This window comes from Saccopteryx bilineata, chromosome 1, assembly GCF_036850765.1.
Source record: "Saccopteryx bilineata isolate mSacBil1 chromosome 1, mSacBil1_pri_phased_curated, whole genome shotgun sequence".
In the NCBI taxonomy this organism is placed as follows: domain Eukaryota; kingdom Metazoa; phylum Chordata; class Mammalia; order Chiroptera; family Emballonuridae; genus Saccopteryx; species Saccopteryx bilineata.
The window spans coordinates 18,863,845-18,885,941 of record NC_089490.1 but is presented as its reverse complement, the minus strand read 5'-3'; the positions used below and the strand labels follow the sequence as shown (position 1 = coordinate 18,885,941).

At 53.3% G+C, this 22,097-nt stretch overlaps 2 protein-coding genes across 2 annotated transcripts; both read left to right on the top strand.

The window, feature by feature from the left end:
• Positions 1 to 3,778: 3,778 nt before the first annotated feature.
• On the top strand, positions 3,779 to 8,888 carry TREM2 (triggering receptor expressed on myeloid cells 2). The gene is made up of 5 exons (XM_066252933.1): positions 3,779 to 3,928; positions 5,369 to 5,719; positions 7,433 to 7,496; positions 8,224 to 8,426; positions 8,509 to 8,888. Exons 1-5 carry the CDS (start codon positions 3,889 to 3,891, stop codon positions 8,523 to 8,525), a joined length of 675 nt encoding a protein of 224 aa, XP_066109030.1. The 5' UTR covers positions 3,779 to 3,888; the 3' UTR covers positions 8,526 to 8,888.
• Positions 8,889 to 13,046: 4,158 nt separating this feature from the next.
• Positions 13,047 to 18,260, top strand: TREML1 (triggering receptor expressed on myeloid cells like 1). Its single transcript, XM_066252932.1, has 6 exons — positions 13,047 to 13,161; positions 13,745 to 14,077; positions 16,209 to 16,332; positions 16,753 to 16,838; positions 17,325 to 17,377; positions 17,717 to 18,260. Exons 1-6 carry the CDS (start codon positions 13,119 to 13,121, stop codon positions 18,047 to 18,049), a joined length of 972 nt encoding a protein of 323 aa, XP_066109029.1. The 5' UTR covers positions 13,047 to 13,118; the 3' UTR covers positions 18,050 to 18,260.
• The last annotated feature ends 3,837 nt before the right edge of the window (positions 18,261 to 22,097 follow it).

Here is a 22,097-nt window from a genome sequence, read left to right as displayed (position 1 = left end):
AAATCCCCTACTATTATAATATTGCTGTTGATCTTGCCCTTTATATGCATCAAAGTCTGCTTTATATATTTAGGTGCTCCTATATTAGGTGCATAGATATTTATAATGGTTATATCTTCCTGTTGGATTGCTCCCTTTATCATTATGTAGTGACCTTCTTTATCTCTTACTATAGCCTTTGTTTTAAAGTCTATTTTGTCTAATATAAGTATTGCTACCCCAGCTTTTTTTTCATTTCCATTTGCATGAAATATTTTTTTCCATCTTTTTACCTTCAGTCTATGTGCATCTTTTGTTTTAAGGTGTATCTCTTGTAGACATATGTAAGGGTCCTGTTTTCTTATCCACACAGCTACTCTATGTCTTTTGATTGGATTATTTAATCTGTTTGCATTTAAGGTTATTATTGATATGTAGTTGTTTATTGCCATTTTATTCTTTAAAGCTGTATTCCTTTTTTGCTATATTCTTTTCCCTCTTTGATCTGTTTACAACAGGCCCCTTAGCATTTCTTGCAGTATTGGTTTGGTTGTAGTGAATTCCTTTTTTGTCTGGGAAGCTTTTTATTTCTCCTTCAATTTTAAATGATAGCCTTGCTGGATAAAATAGTCTTGGCTGTAGGTTCTTGCTCTGCATTACTTTGAATATTTCTTGCCATTCCCTTCTGGCCTCAATTGTTTCTGTTGAGAAGTCGGATGTCATCCATATGGGGGCTCCTTTGTAGGTGATAGCCTTTTTTTTCTCTAGAAATTTTTAATATTTTCTCTTTATCACTTAGCTTTGGTATTTTAATTATGATGTGTCTTGGTGTAGATTTCTTTGGGTTTCTCTTTAATGGAGTTCTCTGTGCTTCTTGAATGTGTGAGACTTTTTCCTGCCTCAGTTTAGGAAAGTTTTCTGCTATGATTTGATTGAACAAAGTTTCTATCCCTTGTTCTTTCTCTTCTTCTTCCGGAACCCCTATGATGTAGATGTTATTTCTCTTCATGTTGTCACAGAGCTTAGAGTTTCCTCAGACTTTTTGAGTCTCTTTTCTTATTTCTGCTCTGCTTCCATGTCTTTATTTATCTTGTCCTCTAACTCGCTGATTTGATCCTCAGCTTCATCCATCCTGCTTTTAATTCCTTCCATTGTGGTCTTCAATTCTCATATTGTATTTGTCATTTCTGACTGATTCCTTTTTATTATTTCAATTTCCTTTTTTATATTTGCTATCTCTTTATTTAGGTGTTCGTAATGACCATTATTGTTTTAAGCTCTTTGAACATCCTAAAAATCATTATTTTAAACTCTGCATCAGGTAATTTGGTTATATCTGACTCATTCAGGTCCTTCTCTGGGGATTTCTCTTGACTCATTTGGGTTGCATTTCTCTGCCTGCCCATTTTGTCTGTGTATAAGAAGGGTGTGGCCACTGGAGTCCAATGGGTGTTTACTCTGTGTTCCCTACATGTGGTCTGTAGGCAAGCCCACCACCCTCTCTGCCATTGCCTAGGGCGTTTGGGTATGGGCACTGCCAGCAGGATCTGCCTGCTGTGGCTGTTGCTGCAGTTTCCACCTCTCCTCCATGGAAGGGGCTGTGTTCACGTGGGGGGCTCTACAAGCCTCAGTCAGTCTCGGCCTTCACCCTGCCCCCACGGGTAGGGTTGCGCGAGGCACATCAGCCACAAGCTTCGGCACCAAAGGCAGGGGTGAGCACCTTTGCTCAGTTGGGGTCTCTGCCCATTCTGGGCTCCCACCCTTCCCCAGCAGGCCGGGTTGCAGGCAGCCTGCAGCTGGGCGGGACTGCCTTCAGGGGCGGGCTAAACTGAGCTCATGTGGGGCCTCAGTTGTGGCCAGCCAGCTTCTGCCCTAGCCAACAGAACCACGCTTCCCTGTCCAGCCACCTCACACCCTCCAGCAAGCCCTCAGCAGTGTGGGTGGGGTGCTTCAGGTCAGACCCTAACACTCACTACTGTAGTCCTGAAAGCTCCCTCCTTCTAAGTGACTCTGCTCTAAGTACTGTGGGAGAGCTTGTTTGGCTGATGTTCTGTTTCCCTTTGCTGGTATTGCTGGTTCCAGGGGAAATATTCTTTTCAGATTTGGGGATTGACTCATCCCAGGGGTTTGGGTGGCTGTCTCTCAAAGTGTTTCTGCCTGTGCCTCCTAGATTACATTCTCTTCCTGCTACTCTGGTCCTCTCCTCTCTCCCTGTCCCCTGGAGCCCCGGGTGAGTGGCTGTGAAAGAGGTTTTTTTGTGCAGTCACTTTAAGAAGAATCCTGGGTTTGAAAAAACTGTCTCTGTCTCACAAACAGTATTCTGACTTGTTTCCAGCTAAATACTGTCTATAAGCCTCTTCTAGGCTCTTGGGCTGCAGGCTGGAGTTTTGTTCCTGGGGCCCAGGTCCCTCCCCTCTCCATTAAACTCACTTCCCGCCACATGAGTCTCTCCAGGCTGCCATTTGCTCTGGGGAGCTGGGCAGCCTTCTCCGCAATTCCGCTTTTCCTACCAGTCTCAGTGTGGCTTCTTCAGTGTTCCTTGGTTGAAGAGTACTCTTAGTTTAGTTCAAAGTTGGTATTTCCAGATGATAGTTCTTAAAATTAAGTTGTAATCCACTTTGGTTCTGGGAGTTGGAAGTTGGTACATCTGCCTACTCCATCACCATCTTGCCGCCCCAAGGACTATCTTATGTTCACCACTAACTACCCATCCCCATGTACATTTCCTGTCCATATGATGTATGCGGAGTAAATATGGAGACATGGACAAATGAGAGAGCAAGTCAGAGTGCTTGCAGGAAGCCCAAGCTGACTGTGATGGTCTGTCGGCTGCAGTGGGCTCCTCCAGCCTCTCCTGCTGCTTCCCCAGCACAACTCCACTCCCTGCCCCTGGGAGTTGCCTCGCCACCCCCACCCTATCCTGACTCACAAGGCCGTTTTGCACCTTTGTCCCTGTGCCTGGATACCCTTCGTAGGACCTGTGCTTGTGGAAGGAGCACCCCTGCCCCCAGATCTCCAGAAAACATCACGTCCTGTCTTGTCCCATAGGTGTGTTTGCGCACAAACTGATGGTCATGTGAACACACGTGCAGCTGAAGGAGGAGCTCAGCTGTGCCAAGGAGGCTACACTTGGGCAGGCGACTCCGGGTGGCAGAGAAAATGTTCCCTCTCGCAGACAGCCCGTTATTTCTTTCACTAGGATAACAGGTACTAGTTAATTTTGTCTAGTCCTTGCTGTGTGTCAGGCCCTGTTGTTGTACAGCACTTTGTCTACAGAAATCCATGTTGTCCTCCCAGTAAGCCTCTGCACTCATACTGTGCCCATTTAACAGGTACAGGAACTGAGGCACAGGGTGGCTGTGCGCATGTGGCTGCACACACAGCAGGTGAGTAAGAAGGAACTTGAAGCCACAAAGTCTGGCTCCAGAGCCGCTCTTCACTGCTGCCACGTTACAGGGACGCCAGATCGGAGGGAGGGACTAGGGGCCGGGTGAGGGTCCTGGCTTCTTCCAAGAGGAGAAGCTGTCCTACAACCCTTGCAAGGTTGGGCCAGAGAACGGCGAGCAGTGCCACCAGAGGAGAGTCTGAGCACGTCTGTGAGGACCCTGACCAGCCCCAGACGAGGGCTGGCCTCTCAGAGCTCTGAGATCCTCAGCCTCCTGCTTCCATCCAGGCGGCAGTGGCCAGTCCCCCTTCCCCCTCCTCCCCCTCCATCCCCCTCCTCCCCCAGCCCACACTCCTCCCTGAATCATAAAGCCAGACCCCAGTCCAGACTGTTGCTCAATCTCCAGGAGCCGGTTCCTGTGGGCAGTGCCTGAGGCGCCTGACCCGCTCCTTTCTGCAGTTCTAGAGAAAGGCGAGATCTTGCACAAGGCCCTCTGCGTCTGCCCTCTGTCAGGGGAGGGCGACATGGAGCCCCTCTGGCTGCTCATCCTGCTCTCTGTCACAGGTAGGACCCCCTCGCTCCGCCGCGGATGGCTTCTTTCCTTCCTCTTCCATGAGTAAGTGGCCGGTGGGCGGGTCGCGGTGGGGAGCCCTGACGTGGAGGAGGTTGAAGTCCTCACTAGTTCTGCGCCCCTCCCTTCCCCTTTCACCTCCCCATATCCTTGACGCTCTCCCTCCCTCCGCGACCTCAGAACCTGCTGTCACACTCTTCATTCATGTATGTGCAGGTGCAAAGGGCCGGCAGATTCCGGCCACGTGGAAAGGGAAGGAGTTCTGACGGTGGCGTCTCGAGCACTAGCTAGTAGCTGGGGGAAGTTTTGGGGGCACTAGTAAGAGCCCCAAAACTTAGGAACCACTTAAGCATAAGACTAGCCCCAGAGGAATGGCAAAGGGGGGTGAAGAGCCCAGCACTGAGAATCTGCATCTTTGGGGTGCCCCCTCCCACGCTCAGAAGGTCCTCTTGTCCTCAACCCTGGATGGGAAGTGAGGAGGCCAAATATTTGTCATTGGGATGGGGGAAGGGTGTCATGGGGGAAGGGTGCCCTTTGCTCCCTCAGACCGATAGGCAAACCCGGGTGAGAGGGGAGTGTCCCAATGGGGTCTTGCTGCTGCCGCTTCTTAGCTGGGGTGCATTGGAGCAAGGTGGGGGTGAGGCCTGCCTGGAGGTGGAGGGCTGGATGAGATGACAGGTGGAGTGGAGTGGCCTCTGCTCTCCAGGCCTCTCTGGTTCCAAAAGGCAGGTCATCGACAGCTCAAGGCTATCTTTCAAGTTTCTGTCACCATACGGTTGAAGACGGGGTGAAGGGAGGAGGCCCAAGAGAGGGAAGTTGAGACAGAGGCTCTGGGTCATTGTCCTGCAGCTCTGGCTTTGGAAGTAGGCTGGTGCTCTAAGCCAGTCTCCCCCACCCCAAGGAGGACCCCCAAAATAGCAGTCTCATGTCTCCCCCAAAATAGCTCTGAGACGAGTCCATCCTGAAAGGGGAACAAAGCCACAGAAATAGGGAAGCTGGAAGCTGAAGGTCAGAAAAACAGAATGCAGAGCCGGCAGTAGCGTGGGCAGGGGCAGAGGGACGAGGTGACCAGGGCAGGGAGAGGGTGCCTGGCCCCCTGCGCAACCAGCCCCGGGCCTGAGAGGGTCACCAGCCCTTCTCTCTCTCGAGAATAGAACTGGAGGGAACTTCTCGACCAAGTGTTTTTGGGTACGGGCCCAGAGAGGGTCAGTTACTCCTTCAACGATGTTCAACAAGTCCAACGATGACAGAGCCTGACCCAGGACCTGGGTTTCCCACAAGCACGTGCCTGAGCTGTGCCACTTCCTGCACAACTTCCAAAGCTCCTTAGCTCCTGAAGGGCAGGATTTCCGTCTCTCATTCACTGCACATAGTAGGTGTTCAATAAACGTTTGCTGAGTGACCGAAAGAGTGAATGGATGTCTCTTCCCCAGAGCTGTCCCAAGCCCACAACGCCACGGTGTTCCAGGGCCTGGCAGGCAAGTCCCTGCAGGTCTCCTGCCGCTACAACCCCCTAAAGCACTGGGGCCGGCGCAAAGCCTGGTGCCGCCAGCTGCGCGAAGGGGCCCCGTGCCAGCGGGTGGTCAGCACCCACAGCGCGTGGGTGCTGTCCTTCCTGAAGGTGCGGAACGGGAGCACGGTCATCATGGACGACACCCTGGGTGGCACTGTCACCATCACACTGCGGGACCTTGGAGCCCCCGACGCTGGCCTCTATCGGTGTCAGAGCCTCCGTGGCGACGAGGCTGACACCCTCCGGAACGTCCTAGTGGAGGTACTGGCCGGTGAGTGGGCAGCTGGCGGCACCTGGGCCCGCCCTTGGGCTGGGGCTCACGACTCCGGTGCCTGTGCACAGGACCACGCTCTGGGCTTTCGGGGTCCCTGAGAAAACCCACACTATAGATCTTGTCCCCCCCTCGGTAGGCCGCTGTGGATGGTTAGGTAGGCTGTTCACTGCACAGGGAGCCACAGTCCTACCCTGACGCCTCTGTCCGAGCTGTGCTCCCTGGGGCGGGGCTGAATCACTTGTAGAAAGGGGACCGTCTCTCACTGGCACACGGCACCGTCCGAGCCGGCTGTGGTCCTGCTTCCCCATGTGGCTGTGTCCACCTGGCAGCGGCTGGGATGTGAACACTGTAGCTGGTCCTTACGGGGCGGGAGGAGAGTCCTTTATTCCCTCACCCAGCACCCAACGGACCTAGCAACTAAATTCAATACCAACCAGGTACAGAGAAACAGCCCTCGGCAGGGGCACTGCTCATGTCCCTGGGCAACGTGCTTCACCTCTCTGGGACTCTAATTCCTCATCTTTAAGTGGAGATGATGGTGTCAGTCCTGCTGACCCCACAGGCCTCCTCTGAGGCACATGTGGGATGACAAAACAGGCTTGGGGGTGGGTGACAGCCCTTGTCCCCTCCTCCTGCCCCTGAACTGCTTGGCGTCCTTATTGCTGGCCTGAGCAGGCGGGGCGGGGACGACCCACACGGGGGTGCCTTCCGAGCCTCCACCCTTGTCCTCAAGGAGAAACCTGAGCTGGCCATCCTTTTCCGACTCTTTCCCCGCTCCTCCCCCAACCTGACCCCTCACCGTGGAAACGCTGTGGCAGCATAGTGTTTGTCTGTGGTGGGGAGCTGGGGGGGGTGGACTGCCCACCTTAGACCCCAAGCCGCAGTTCCACCACCTCTCCAAGTGGGAACGGGGTGGAGGGGCTAAGGAGACGCAAATTTTCAGCTGTCAGGGTTTAGGACTCTGCTGTCTCCCTAGAGCAGGGGTCCCCAAACTACGGCCCGCAGGCTGCATGCGGCCCCCTGAGGCCATTTATCCGGCCCTCACCGCACCAGAAGGGGCACCTCTTTCATTGGTGGTCAGTGAGAGGAGCATAGTTCTTATTGAAATACTGGTCAGGTTGTTGATTTAAATTTACTTGTTCTTTAAATATTGTATTTGTTCCCATTTTGTTTTTTTACTTTAAAATAAGATATGTGCAGTGTGCATAGGGATTTGTTCATAGTTTTTTTTAATAGTCTGGCCCTCCAACAGTCTGAGGGACAGTGAACTGGCCCCCTGTGTAAAAAGTTTGGGGACCCCTGCCCTAGAGGGTGGGCAGAAAATATATACTACCACTACTAATCCATAGCTGGCGCAGAGAGCTGGCAGTTCAGACGACTTTCAAGTACATAGTTTATTCCATTTGCTCTTCCCAAAGGCCCCGTGGGATGGGAGGTGGGAGGGAGCCACAGCACTGAGCTCCTAGGAGGTGATAGGCACTACAAAGGGTGTTCCCACCAAATCCACAACACTGTTATTGAAGAGGTGTCCCCAACTGCCCTGCTTTACAGGTGAGGCCGCTGAGGCTCAGAGTGGTTAACAACTTGATCCACACAGGGCCGGAGCCTGCAGGCCTCAGGCCGCGGCCCAGAGAGGTTCTCCCCCTCCTCCTGCAGGCTGCCTCAAGGCGGGGGGGGGGGGTGTAAGGTCACCGGCCCTGTCTCCCACAGACCCCCTTGATGGTGAAAAGTCCCAGAGCTTTGAGGGTTCCAAGGTGCAGAAGAGCATCTCCAGGTACTGTGACAGGTCTTTCCTGAGCCCCCTGGCGGACTTCCGCCCTGCAGAGCCTGGGAATGGGGTGGTGGAGACTGCGGGTCCCAGAACGACAAATTCCACGGCGGGGGAGCGTGAAAGGGCCCGGATATGATCTTGTCTAGATGCCCTTCCCGCCAGCCAGTGTGTGTTGGCATGACTGTCCGGGCTGCTAGCTGTTGGAATTCTTTCATGACAGTTTGTAAATCGTTGTGGCTCCCAGACTCCTGAATGGCCGGCTTCCTGTGCCTCCCCGGCAGCCCGAGGCCGTCCCCACAGCTCAGCAACAAAGAATGTTTTCATACTTTAGCACAAAACTGGGATCCGCAGACCTGCCCTCTGATGGGACCAGAATCAATTCTGATTGGTTCCTGTCTGAGTACTGGCAGTAAACATTGTTACTTTGAACATGGAGCACCCGTGTACCCCCTGACACCCCCCCCACCCACACACACACCATCCCATCCCACCACGTGAGGCAGGGACTCTTCAGCGGGGGAAGGTGACGTGTTCAAACACACTCAGTAGGCAGACTGGTCGCCTAGCACTCTGGTCTCCCGAATCCAGGCTTCCCAAACCCCACAGAACTCCGCCCCAGGGATGGCGCTGGGTGGGGGGTGTACCCTGAGCCCCGGAGGCTCCTGGTGTCTCCCCATCCTTCTCCGAGGCCACCTCAAGGCCTCCCGCATGCTGTCCTTGTTTCTCCAAGGAACCCCTCGGAAGAGGACACCCCCTTCCCACCCGTGTCCATCCTTTTCCTCCTGGCCTGCGTCTTTCTCAGCAAGCTTCTAGCAGCCGGCGTCCTCTGGGCTGCCGCCTGGCAGAGGCAGAAATGGGAGACATCCCCGGCCAGTGGGTCTGACGGCGGCCAAGATCCGGACTGCCAGCTGCAGACTCTGACAGGCGAGCTTGGTGAGCACGGTGTGGCCGGGAGGCCGGGCACGGAGGGCTCAGTGCGGCTGAGAGGGCAGTGTGAGCACTCAGTGTATTGCAGGGCTGAGAGACACCTGAGACGAGAGGCCCCCATGTGGGACGAGAGGCTCCCGCATGGGACGAGAGGCCCGGGAGAGGTCTGCGGGGGCCACCCAGCCTGCACACTCGTCCCTCGGCCACCAAGACTCCTGGTTCTGCTTTGGCAAAACACCACTTTGCCCGTCCCCTGCTTCCCCTGGCCCCAGGGTGTGGGGGTGGGGGGGGGGAGCGGGAGAAGGCACCCGTGCCTGGCAGGTGGAAGGATCGCCTACCAACTTCTGGACTGGACAGCAAACATCCTCTCAAATAAATCCGAGACTTCACGCTCAGCTGGACTGTCTGGGTCATCATGAAGTTCTCTTTTGCTTCATGGCGAGGAGAATCAGTTTCGATGAGGAAAAAGGGTCTGACTCATGGGGACCTAGGATGTTAGCGCACCATGTCCCACCATTCTCCCAGGCTCCAAACTGGCCAGTGTTTCTGGTCTTCTCGCTCCCTTTCCCAGATCTAATGACCGAGTCCCGCCTCCCCTCTGGAGTCTCTCTAGCCCCCCGTCCTCCTCTCCTCTCCTCCTCTCACTTCCTGTCCACGAGTACCCTAGGGTTACTGCTGGCCTCCCTGCAGTGGGCCTCCCTCCTCCCCCCCCCCAAGTACCCCAAGGCCCAGCTGACTCACCCATGCTTCTCCCTGGAGCTTGACTCTCACCACCGTTACTTCTCCTTCAAAGGAGTGACAAGGACTTGAGTTACCGAGGTCAGCAAGGCAGAACCAGAAACTACCAATCAAAGCCCCTCGTTGTACAGAAGGGAAACTGAGACTCACAAGGGAATGGATTTACCCAAGTTCCCAGTAGAGCTTGAAAATCCACATTTCACTCGGCATTCAAGGTGCCCTTCCTTCTAGCTCAGTCTTATTCATTCATTCAACAGATCCTTTCTGTGCTAGGACTGTCCTAGGCATTGGAGACACAGTGAACAGAAACAACCAAAGGTGTCTGCCCAGCGGAGCCGTGTTTTCATGGGGGGAGAGAGGAGATAGTGAACCAGTCCGCCGGTCAGGAGCTCTGGGGTGCAGGAGGGACAGGGTGATGCAACTCTAACGGTGGTCGGAGGGTAGACTTGGGGAGGCGAGGAAGCGGACCTCATCGCTGTCTCCTGTACACACACCCCACCTGGGCCAGGAGGGAGGGGAAATGGGACCGAGACGTCCCCAGGGTGGGCCCGCGGAGAGGGGAGGGCGGAGTCATCCACATCCTCGGGCAGGAGCTTCCTCTGCCCTCTGCCGTGTGGCTGCTTGGCCCCTACCTGGGCGTGGACACCTGGGGTTTGGGATCCCTGAGGCAGCCCTGGGTTCCAGCCTCAGAGCCTCACCCAGCCCCGCCCCCCGCCTACTCCCCAGTCAGACTGCCCTGGGGGGTGGGGGGTGGCGGTTGGGTCTGTGTGTTGTGTTCCTGGCCTTCTGACTCAGGAGCACGTGGAACTTCCTCCTTGTGTCCTCAGACCGGACAGTCGTCAAGACCGAGTGAAATGAGCTGAGTGGGGAGGTGGAGAGATTGAGCAAAACAGAAAGAGAGGGAAAAAACTCATGGGCACAGGCAGCAGAGTGGTGATTGCAGAGTTGGGGGGGAGAGTGGGGATGGGTGAGGGGAGAATAAATGGTGAAGGATGGAGACCTGACTGGGGGTGGTGAACACACAATACAGTGCACAGATGATGTGGTGTAGCGTTGTGTAGCTGAAACCTGTATAATTTTGCTAACTGGTGTCACTCCAATAAATTCAATTAAAAAATAATATTATAAAAAAAGTAAGACTGAGTGGAGCTCAAACTGAGCCTGGTCCCACCTCCTGCCGCCCCTTCTGGGCACAGGGGGCTCCCCAGGCCCAGCTGTGCCTGGTACCGGGGTGCAGGTGACCCTTTCTTTGCCATTGGGATCCCTGGCCTTGGACTCTGGGGCACACATCGGACTGAAGGGGTCGGATACTTTGGTTTCAAACTTCTGCTTTGCCTCTTAAGAAACTTTAAGCAAGATCCTTAACGCCTCTGAGCCTCAGGGTCCTCTCCTACAGAAAACAAAACAGGTACCTACCTGGCTACAGAATAATATGGAATGTGAATGATAATGGAGAAATGAACAGAACAACCCGCTTCTCCAGGCAGGGAGAGGAGGACGTGAGTGAATCTCCCTGGAGCCCACGCGCCGTCCCCAGCTCCTCAGGTGTGCTGGCTGCGCAGTCGCCCTAGAACACAGCTTGGTCAGCGCCCTCTGCTCGGAAGGCCCAGCCCAGGCAGAACATGACAATCTCTGTAAAGAATTGCCCCCCCCCCAAAAAGGGATAGTGTGATAAGGTGGCAAAAAATCACAAAAATTGTTAACATTAGTACTTTTTTTTTTAATTCATTATAGAGAGGGGGGAGAGAGAGAGAGAGAGAGAGAGAGAAGGAGGGAGGAGCAGGAAGCATCAACTCCCATATGTGCCTTGACCGGGCAAGCCCAGGGTTTTGAACCGGCAACCTCAGCGTTTCCAGGTTGACGCTTTATCCACTGCGCCACCACAGGTCAGGCAACATTAGTATTTTAAAAGGAAGAGTCAGGCCCCCTTACCCCTCTTTTCTGTAAACAAACAAACAAACAAAAATAAAAACCCAGAGAAAGAGATTAAAAGGGCAAAAGTTAGTAACTAATCAGAGTTTAACTATAGTTCTCTGGAAGGACTAAGGCCACCTGCTAGACAGCAAAGAAGATAAAAGTTATCTGAAAACTTCTTCTTCCCCTTCCTTAAGATTGTCTTAGGAGACATCTGCTTTAGGAGACAATGTTTACATATCTTAATTAAAAATTCCTACACTGACCAGGTGGTTGCGCAGTAGATAGAGCGTCGGACTGGGATGCAGAAGGACCCAGGTTCGAGACCTCAAGGTTGCCAACTTGAGTGCGGGCTCATCTGGTTTGAGCAAAAGCTCACCAGCTTGGACTCAAGGTCACTGGCTCGAGCAAGGGGTCACTCGGTCTGCTGAAGGCCCGCGGTCAAGGCACATATGAGAAAGCAATCAATGAACAACTAAGGTGTCACAATGCACACTGAAAAACTGATGATTGATGCTTCTCATCTCTCTCCGTTCCTGTCTGTCTGTCCCTATCTATCCTTCTCTCTGACTCTCTCTCTGTCTCTGTAAAAAAAAAAAAAAATTGAAAAAAAATTCCTACACTGACTCTAACTCTTCCTCCCCTCCTGGAGTCCTGAGAGTGACATATACCTCTAGACAAAGGGATCACGAGCCCACTCCCCTTGCTTGAAAAATCTGCATTCTGTAACATTTTATATGCTTTCTAATAATCATCCCTTTTGAAATTATTTATATGTATAAAGCTTGTAAACTAAAGCAAGCGGGGACTAGCTTTTAGCAAAGGCAATTTCATTTAGCTTCTCTCCTTATCCTAAGCTAACCATCTTGTAGGGACAGGGTTGAGGGTAGACACTAGCAGATCTGGGACTGTCTTTGCCGGGTATGTAAAACAATTATCACTACTGTGTTATCTCATGGTCTTGATGTGTAAGAATGCTTTTTCCTTTTAATAGACCCTATAGATAGATGTTGTAAGCTTGTTAGTAATTGCCTATTGTACCATACTCCCTCCTTACCCACCCCAACCGGTATGTGATTTGTTCTATAAAATCAGCCACAGAATGGTAGGGAATTTCTACATGATTTGGGATTGTGCCCCGTGTAGCTAGCCAGCTAATTAATAAACTCCTCAAAAACTCATTTGGACTTGGTGTCTCTGTGTAACCTGCAGATTAAGGTACTGTACTTTACAACAATAGTGCATTCTTAAAACAAAAATATGCTATAAATAAATGCTTGCAGAATAAAAAGTCTTGTAAATTAAGAATGCTAAAAAGTTAAAAATTTAAAAGACAATAATAGAAGGGATGGAAGGAAAAGATGAGGATATCTTCTAGAAATCAGAACAAAAAAGACCAAAAAGAGAAAAGATAGGAAAATGAGATGAATACAGTAGGTTCCATATCCAACTAATTAAGGAGTTCCAGAAAAAGAGAGGGAGAAAGAAAACAGAGAAGTGGAGAAATGATGTGATTCTCGGGGCTGAATATCATGACAGCACCAGCTGAATAGACAGGGACGGGCCAGGTCCGCCATCAAGGTGGGACTCTGTTGTGCAGTGGGACTACAGGAGAGGGACAATCTCGTGAGAGCTTAGGGGGGGACACTCTGACAGAACTTAGAATCTTGGACCGTGGGTAGGACATGAGCTTTCTTCTTCACAGCTCTGCACTCTCCGATTCTATGTTTGGAAGACCCCGAAGATCGTTTTTAACTTTTTCTCTAATGCTCTCCAGCTGTCTTGACCTTCCTGCCTTCCTCCCTGGCCAGGACCCAGCCCCGCCTTGCCCAGCCCCGCCCTCAGGGTCAGCTCCTGAGCTCTGAGCCAACCAGGGTTTGGAAGGCTTTCTTATCCCCACCCGTGGAGGGCCCCACCAGTGTCTGCCTCCCACCCATGGTCACTGAGAGCCCCACGTGACTGTGTGAGGCGGATGTTTCCTGACCCCGGGGTAATGCTGGGTCAGTGCCCAGGAAATCCCTCGAGCTGACATCTCCCTGCCCAGCTATGGGTCCCGACCTGCTCTTGCTGCTGCTCCTGGGACTAGCAGGTAAGGTCCAGAAGGAGCTGCACTCTGGGCCCCATATGTTCTGCTCCATGCCTAGAAACAATTGACAGTGTTGTGTGTGTGTGTGTGTGTGTGTGAGTGACAGAGACAGATAGAGGGACAGACAGACCAGAAAAGAGAGAGATGAGAAGCACCAATTCTTCATTGTGGCACCTTAGTTGTTCATTGATTGCTTTCTCATATGTGCCTTGACGGGGCGGGGGGGGGGGCTACAGCAGACCGAGTAACCCCTTGCTCAAACCAGCAACCTTGGGCTTCAAGCCAGTGACCTTTGGGCTCAAGCCAGTGACCATGGGGTCATGTCTATGATCCCTCACTCAAACTGGATAAGCCTGAGTTCAAGCCAGCGATCTCAGAGTTTCGATCCTGGGTCTTCCGTGTCCCAGTCCGACACTCTGTCCTCTGTGCCACTGCCTGGTCAGGCAACAATTGACAGTGTTGTGGCAACAATAACATGTAGAGCCCAAAAGGTAGACCTCTAGGTCCCGGTGCCCCGTGCCAGTTGTCTGGGCTGGGAGGTGCCCCTAACCCCTGCTGAACATTCCCACATTCTTTCCTTCCCTAGGCCAGGACGCGGCTGACATGCTCCCGGAGGTGATACAGGCACCGGTGGGAGGCTCCATTCGGTTGCACTGTCTCTACCGACCCCAGGACATCAGGGCTCGGAAGGTGTGGTGCCGGTTCCTGCCCGAGGGGTGCCAGCCCCTGGTGTCCTCGGCAGTGGACCGCAGAGCCCCGGGACACGGCCGCACGTTCCTCACTGACCTGGGGAGCGGCCTGCTCGAGGTGGAGATGATCGCCCTGCGGGAGGAGGATGCCGGGGAGTATGGCTGCCTGGTGGAGGGAGCCTCCGGGCCCCAGACCGTGCACAGGGTGACTCTGGGCATCCTCCCTGCAGGTGAGGCACTTAGGCCGGCCCCTGCTCCTCCCACCTGCCCTTCCCACTCCCACCTGCTGCTCCGGGCCCCTGGGGGATGGGGGCGCTGGGGGAGAGGACTTGGGGGGAGATATCTTTTTGACAGACGGTTCTGCAGGGAACGGAAACTAAACAGGGTGAGAAGTCTGAGATAAGACAGCTAAATGCAGCTCCCTTTCCCTGCCCCGCCCACACGGCAGCCCCCCCACCATGGCCTTGGCCTCCGCGCCCAGCCCTTCCAACATACTTGATGCTGCTTTTAGAAATGTTTTAAACAAAGTTTTAATTCAGGCATATTGGAAATAAATATTAAATTATTTTTTTTATATTATCCAGTTTCTTTTTATCCCTCTAATAATGGGTTTGGTGGCCTAAAAAACTACGGTAGTGCCTGAATTACAACTCATTTTGTTTAAAAATGGGAAAAGTGTCATTAATATTTAAGCTAATAGTCTCAGCCCTAATTTCAGTATAAAAAGCACTTTTTAAAATAGGTTTCATTCCCATAGCCTACAACGATCTAATATCTAAGCATTCATATAAAGGAAATTTTAAAGTATGAAAATTTTTTTTTCCCAGAAAAAATAGGATGATTAAAAAACAGTCAAGTCCTAGCGAGAAATGGCCAGCTAGCTGCGAAGCTCAGACTGCTACTCGCGTTCTCGTAGGGATGCTGACAGTTTTTCATGTTTGGGTCTTCCTTTTTTTCCAAGTAATTTGCGCCCAGTCCCCAAACAACTAAATTAAGAAAGGCATTTTCCTTCTTGTGGTTTTCCCCCCAGTTCGTTAATTAAGAGAATGGACTATGTTGTCACGAGAATCCCTCTTATCTAGAGTCCATGATTACAATGTCATATTATAAATACACTCCTGGTAATCAGTCATCTTTGTCTTCCTCCCTCCCTGACAGTCTAAGGCCTGGGAACTGTCCATTGTTTCTAGGTATGCGGCAGAGCCCCTAGGGCAGGGGTCCCCAAACTTTTTACACAGGGGGCCAGTTCACTGTCCCTCAGACCGTTGGAGGGCCGGACTATAAAAAAAAAGTATGAACAAATCCCTGTGCACACTGCACTTATCTTATTTTAAAGTAAAAACAAAACAAAACAGGAACAAATACAATATTTAAAATAAAGGACAAGTAAATTTAAATCAACAAACTGACCAGTATTTCAATGGGAACTATGCTCCTCTCACTGACCACCAATGAAAGAGGTGCCCCTTCCGGAAGTGTGGCGGGGGCCGGATAAATGGCCTCAGGGGGCCACATGTGGCCCCGGCCGTAGTTTGGGGACCCCTGCCTTAGGGTCTAAAGAGCAGGGCAAGGAGGTAGGACCTGCAGTGGCTGGTGTGAGGTCCCAACAGCTGTGGAGGGTGGATGTCCAGGCAGACAGGGGGAGCGTGGTGTCTAGGGCGGGTGTGGGGACAGCTCAGGCAAGCCTTTAGCTTCAGGGAGGTTCCTCCACGGCGGCTTAAAAGGCACCAGGAGAGCAGAACATTTGCAGCGCCTCCATTTCCCGGTTTGCTGGGGCTGTGGAGTGGGAATGGTGAGTCTCTTAAGAACAGGGTGAGGAGGCTCTGTGTTCTAGAATGACAGGCCAGGTTCCCAAGACAGACCTTCGGGGCCAGGAAAGCCAACCCTAAGTCCCCGCCGCCAGAAATCGAGCACGTTGTAGGGATGACAGAAGCTTTGTCACCAAACTGAGTCTCAGGGTCTGAGCAGGTCTCTCAGCTAGGGCCAGTGGCATGTATCACGGTAGGGCTGAGCCTGGAGGTCTTTAGACCCTGAGGGCAGAGCTTGGGACGGAGCTCGGCCAGCCTGCGGGGGCCAGACGGTGGCAGGGGTGTGGAGGAGAAATGCACGGGGAGTGGGTGGGGGCTGGCGGTAGAGGGGAAGGTGGGCAGGTTTACAGTCAGGCAAAGCACAAAGAATGCCATTCCCTGGCTTCCAGAATGAGGGGCCCCTAAGGAACGCCCCAAGCCCCCTTCTTGGTGTTTCTCCCGGGAGACCTCTCCCTCCGCAGCTTCAGCCCTACCCCAACCTAGCTCAGACCTCAGCAGGCCCCGAACCTGCCCACATGGGTCTGTGATCCTCAAATACTTCCTTCCAACTCAGCTCCTGCCCGGGAAGAGGAAGAGGAGGACGAGGAGGCCTACGAGGCCGGCAGTCTGGCTGACGAGCCTTCCTCAGGCCCCGTGGGCAGTGCCAGCCCTCCGGAACCCAGCCAGGACGAGAAGAGGTGCTGACTAGAGCGAGCTCTGGGTGGCTGGGGGCGGTGGTGGTGAGAACACGGCTTCTATAGAGCCCAGGACTAAACCCAGGAGAAACCTGATGGTTCCTTCCTTTCCTGGGGACCGGGTGATCAGGCAGCTAGACAGACAGATGGACGGACGGACGGACGGACAGGCCTCTCTGTTCCAGTTCAGCGATGGTCCCCTCATCCCGCGAGGTCTTCAGCCAGCATACCTCGACAACGTCTCTGTTCTGCCCTCCCGAGCCTGCCCTCCTCATTCCATTCTGAACACCTCCGTCTCCCCCTCTCCCTCTCCCAACCCGGGCTCACCGAGCACTGCTCCCAGTGTGGCTGCTCCAGGACTCCCGGGGAGCAGCTCCGAGCTGGGTTCAGGGCTAGGCTCACTTGTCTCTTTGTGTCCCTCAGCACCCCCTTGATCTGGGGCTCTGTGCTCCTGCTGGGCTTCCTGGTGGTGGCGGCGGTGCTGTTTGTCGTGATGGCCAAAAGGAAAGGTGGGTAATGGTCCATTCCCCCAGCCCAGCAGGGCCCCCTAGCTAGTGTTGCAGACAAGGCCAGGAATCTGGGCGGGCCCCTACCGAGGGGCTTGTCTGGGCATTAGAAAGCCCCCCTCCTCAGTGCTGGAATTCCCGTGGCAGAGAGGCGGAGGGGGGTGAGGAGACTCAGTGGGAGCAGGACTGGGGAGACGGAGCTGGAAGGCCTGGGGGCATGGGAGAAGGGACAGGGCGGCAGAGGTGAAGGGAGTGCTTCTGGAGCTCGGTGAGTGCGGAGGCAGATCGGATGGCAGCTGTGGAAGCGGTGAGTGGGAAGGGAGGGTCAGAGCAGGTCGGGCGGGGCCCTGGGGTCCGAGGGGCAAAGGTCCCGTGGGGGCGGGCGTGACGCAGGTGAGTCTGGATTCCAATAGAAGCTTCTAAGGGCTGCGAAGGGAGCGCTGTGGGCGGCACAGAAGCAGCCCGTGCTGCCCTCCTCTGTCTTGCCAGGGCGCAGGCTCGGGGTCCGTGGCCAGTCCCAGGGCAGCAGAGCTCCGGACACGGTAAGAGGCCTCTGCAGAGTCCTGGCCAAATCCCGCAGGCCCCCCGCCGAGAGGTCTCGGCCGATGGAGTGGAGAGAGGACTGGGCCCCAGTCAGGGTCCAAACCGTCTTCCTAAATGCAGTGAACTTGGGGCTGACGGTTCCGCCTTCCCACCTTGGTTTCCCACCTTCCCAGATTTGGGGCAAGACTTGGGGCTTGACCGTCTACAAGAAGCTCTCTTGCTCACTGATGTAGTCAGAGTTCGAGACAGAGCCAGCGTGACCCTGGGCTCCGCCCCACAGGGAACTGGGGCCCAGGAGGGTGTTCTCTCTTCGCCTGACCTGCCGACTTGCGTTACAGGCGCCCCCCTCAATGGCCCGCGCGGACGATTCCGGACTGGCTGGAGGTGTGCCGTCAGACGTGCCATATGTTAGGCTCGACTCGCCACCTTCCTTTGACAATACCACCTATACCAGCCTGCCTCTTGAGCCCCCGGCAAGGACCCCCCCACCCCCAGCCCCATCCTCATCGTCCCCCCTGACTCCTGAGGTCCTGAGCAGCTCCAAGTCTGTGACGTATGCCACAGTCATCTTCCCTAGAGGGGACAAGGGTGGAAGGGCCTCCCGGGAGCCAGCCCCGGATCCCCCCAGGAGCCAGGCTGCCCCCAGCGGAGCTGCCCACCACCCTGTGTGATCACAGAAACCACCTCGGGGTTCTTCCTGTGCGTCCACCCAGCCAGCCTGTGCCCGACATCCTTAGCATGTTAGAAGCAACTAGGGACTTCAGGATCTAATGTGACGTCCTGACTTTTCTGATCTGAAATTGGTGACTGGGTATGAGTGAGGTGTCCTGGGGAGGCCCCCCACCCTGGTTCCTCCGCCCTTAACACCACTGGGCTAAATAAACTCTGAATGATGATACGAGAGCCTTTGATGGTTGAGGGGAAGGGAAGGGCCCGAGTCTGACAATTCACAGGACCTGTGAACTGAAACGACTCGTGTCTAGGGCCTGCGCTGCATGACCCGGCCTCTCCCGCCTGCGCCGCGTGACCCCGGCCTCTCCCGCCTGCGCCGCGTGACCCCGGCCTCTCCCGCCTGCGCCGCGTGACCCGGCCTCTCCCGCCTGCGCCGCGTGACCCCGGCCTCTCCCGCCTGCGCCGCGTGACCCGGCCTCTCCCGCCTGCGCCGCGTGACCCCGGCCTCTCCCGCCTGCGCCGCGTGACCCGGCCTCTCCCGCCTGCGCCGCGTGACCCCGGCCTCTCCCGCCTGCGCCGCGTGACCCCGGCCTCTCCCGCCTGCGCCGCGTGACCCCGGCCTCTCCCGCCTGCGCTGCGTGACCCTGGCCTCTCCTGCCGGTGCGGAGACGCTGCCATTCCCTGCTCTGCATGCGTCTGGATTCAAGGGGCACCGAGAAGGCTTTTTCGAAAGTCTTTCCTGCCTTTCTCGTGATACCTGAAAGTACAGATTTCTGTCCTTCAGCCTAGAAAGTCTTTTTTGCTTTCTGCTGTACCCCTTGTAAACAAGTGTCATCCTCTGACATGACAACATATGGTGGGCGGAGGGGGATAGTAATTCGTTAAAAGAGACTCAGGACAGATGGGGCGTGAGAGAGGGGACTGAAAAGAAACAGGAATGGGGACAGAGACGGAAATACGTGTCAGTATTACTCCTGGGCGGGACAGGACACAGGATGTTCAAGTGCCGGGAGATAGAAGGTCTTTGCGGACATCAGTGTTGCCAGAGCTGCCTTTCTGTCGCTGGGCGGCCACCTGGTAGCACTGGCCCTTCGGCCTGAACCCTGGAGCTCGGGAAGAGCCCGATGGGGAAGAGGCCTGGGCTGCAGTGAGGGCGATGGGCGGTCAGGGCGCGGACGTGGTTAAGTGTCGGTGCAAGCTCGGCTCGGGTGGCAAGGCCTTTTGGATCTGTCAGGATTTCCTCTGAAACAGTTCAGTTTGACGATATTTGCTCATATTGAGAGGGGAGGCTGAAGCGGAGAGGATGAGCGGCTCAGGAACCCCGCTGTCCTATCACTGAGAGCAAGCAAGGCGTAAAGAGGTTATCACCATCTGGAGGGGCCCTAAGCTTGGTCCTGGAGCCTCAGGAGAAGGTTCCAGGCATGGGCTGTGTCAGCCTAGGGGTGCTATTTTTAGGGAGCTCTGGCAGGATGTCCTGAGCTTCCCCGATAGAGTCTCAGCCTGAGACAGAACCTAAATTTACTTCTGTCCCTTGTGGAGACAGCAGCTGCCCAGCAATCAGCTAAGCACTCACTAAGACGCCTGAGGACCTGCCTGCTAGGGAGGGGCGGGCGTGCGGGGTGTGGGGAATGAGGGAAGGGCAGAAAAAAGTCTAAAAAGAACGCTTCTGGGAAAAACTTACCCTGGCCTAAATGTATTTTGAACTTTTCAGAACCTGACAGAAGCAAGAGTGTATCTAGTAGTTCCAAGGAAAATAGTAAGGCAGAGAAACAATTGCGGGGGAAGAAGAGGGAAGGAGAGAAGAGGAATACATTCATCTCATCCTGGCTCATGGAAGGAAGTCCATGAGTGCCAACCGAAGTCATAGTCATAAAAGTAACTTTTAAGATAAACAACTGACCTAAATTTTATTGTAAGAAATACATGAACAAAAGGCAAAGAAGACTGAGCCCAGGCTGTCCGGGTCCAGAGCTCTGGCTCCTGAGCACTGCTCTGTCTCACCTTGGAGCCTGAGAGGTCTGGCAGAGAAGGAGAAAGGAAGGATGGGGTAAGAGCTGGAAGGGAGGCAGGAAGGGAGAAGAGGGGGAGGAAGAAGGGTAACAAGAGGAGGGAGAAAAGGCTGAGGGGGATGGGGAAGGAGGGACTATGCAGACGAGACAGGAGGATGTAAAGGGCAAGAGCAGGCCTCCCTCTCCCAGACCCTGTGGGTCCCCAGAGTTCTGATCCACGTCATGTGAACAGAATACTGAAGCTGGCTATGGGCTAGGTCCGGTGAAAGCCTGCGTAGCCCAGGGACTGAGAGCATAGACTCCGGGAATAAATTGGTGTTGGAATCCTGGCTCCGCCATTCTGTGGCCGTGTTCCTTGGAGTAAAACCTTTCTAAGCTTCAGTTCCTTCATCTGCAATCTGAGGACAATAAAAATACTTGCTTCACAAGAATTGCTGTAAGGAGTTAAAGAACGTATTTCAAGTACAGAGTCATCGAACAAGTAATGGTAGCTATCACAACATTAGTCAACTGACTTTTATGAGCCCTAGATGATTGAGTTATAAAGTGTAAAAATCAGTGGGAAGGTCCTCCTCTGTGGAAGGAAGACCGTTAAAAAGATACAGGTCAAAGACAGCAGCTCCAAAACGGGAGACTCAAGAAGAGAGCTAGGTCATGGGCCTCTGGCAATTTCAGTTTCACATGGAAATGCCCAAATCACATACCACAAAGGAGAAATGAATCCCCACTATGTACCTCTCAAAAGATTCCTGCTTTCTTAGCAGCCCGTTTACATGTGTAAGCACCACCGCCTGGAATAGCAGCCTCTTCATGCTGCTTTGCTTTCTGTCTGCTGATGGGTCCCATCCTGTATGAGACAGGATCAAGTCATCTCAAAGCCTCCCAGGCCGCTGGTCTACTCCTGGTTTAAATCTCTCTCCAGCTGTGTGAATGGCAGTCTAGAGCAGGGGTCAGGAGCCTTTTTGGCTGAGAGAGCCATGAACGCCACATATTTTAAAATGTAATTCTGTGAGAGCCATACAATATGTTTAACACTAAATACAAGTAAATGTGTGCATTTTATGTAAGACCAACACTTTTAAAGTACAATAAGTCTCTGAATTCTTTTTAATAACTTTGTTATGCTGTTGCTAACCAATGATGAATAAAGTACTTCTTACCATTAATGTGACTTCTGGTGCTGCATGGTTTTGCTGACGGCTTTGTAGTCTGGTTGATACGGGGTGAGGTTAAGCTTCATGCAGGCGTTGAGACTTCCATCCATTAAATGTGACTGTAGGTTGGTCTTAATGTTCTTTAGATGTGAGAAAGACTGCTCACATGCATACATAGAGCCCAAACATTGTCGGTACAGCAATACTCACACGCTGCAGTGTGTGGTATGTGACGGGAAGCGCATTCCAAGTTTTGACAATCAGCTGGTCCACAGGCTGAAGTTTTTTCATTTCTCCCCACTTGTGTTTGCTCGCCAACTCTGCTTGCTGTCGTGCAAGTCTTTCCAAATCTTCATTCAGTGACTTGAACTTATTCACCCACAAGTCTGAGGCCTTCAGGTCAGCAGCTTGTAGCTCAAAATCTCTGACAGAAACACCGGGGATGTAACTCAGGTTGGCGCTGTCCACTGCACACTCGTGTGGATAGGTGATGAACTTAAAAAGATGAGTGCGCTCACGAAATTCTCCAAAGCACACTTTGAATGACTGCAGAAGATTAGATGTGAAGCCCGCTAGCTGCTGGAAATCAAGATATTGAGCAGGGTCACTTGCTGTGCATGCATCTTTAAACTCTCCCAGTTTTTCAAAGTGTAGTAAACGACCTGTTTCAATGTCTGCAACGAAGAGTTCCAGCTTGTTTTCAAATGCAAACACTGCTTGTTGAAGGGATAAGACTGTATTTCCAATGCCTTGCATTTTCACATTGAGCTGGTTCAGATGTTCAGTCATGTCCACGAGATAGCAGAACTTCAGGAGCCACTCAGTGTTAGCTAACTCAGGATGCTCGATGTTTTTCATTTCAAGAAAAGTTCGGATTTCGCTCA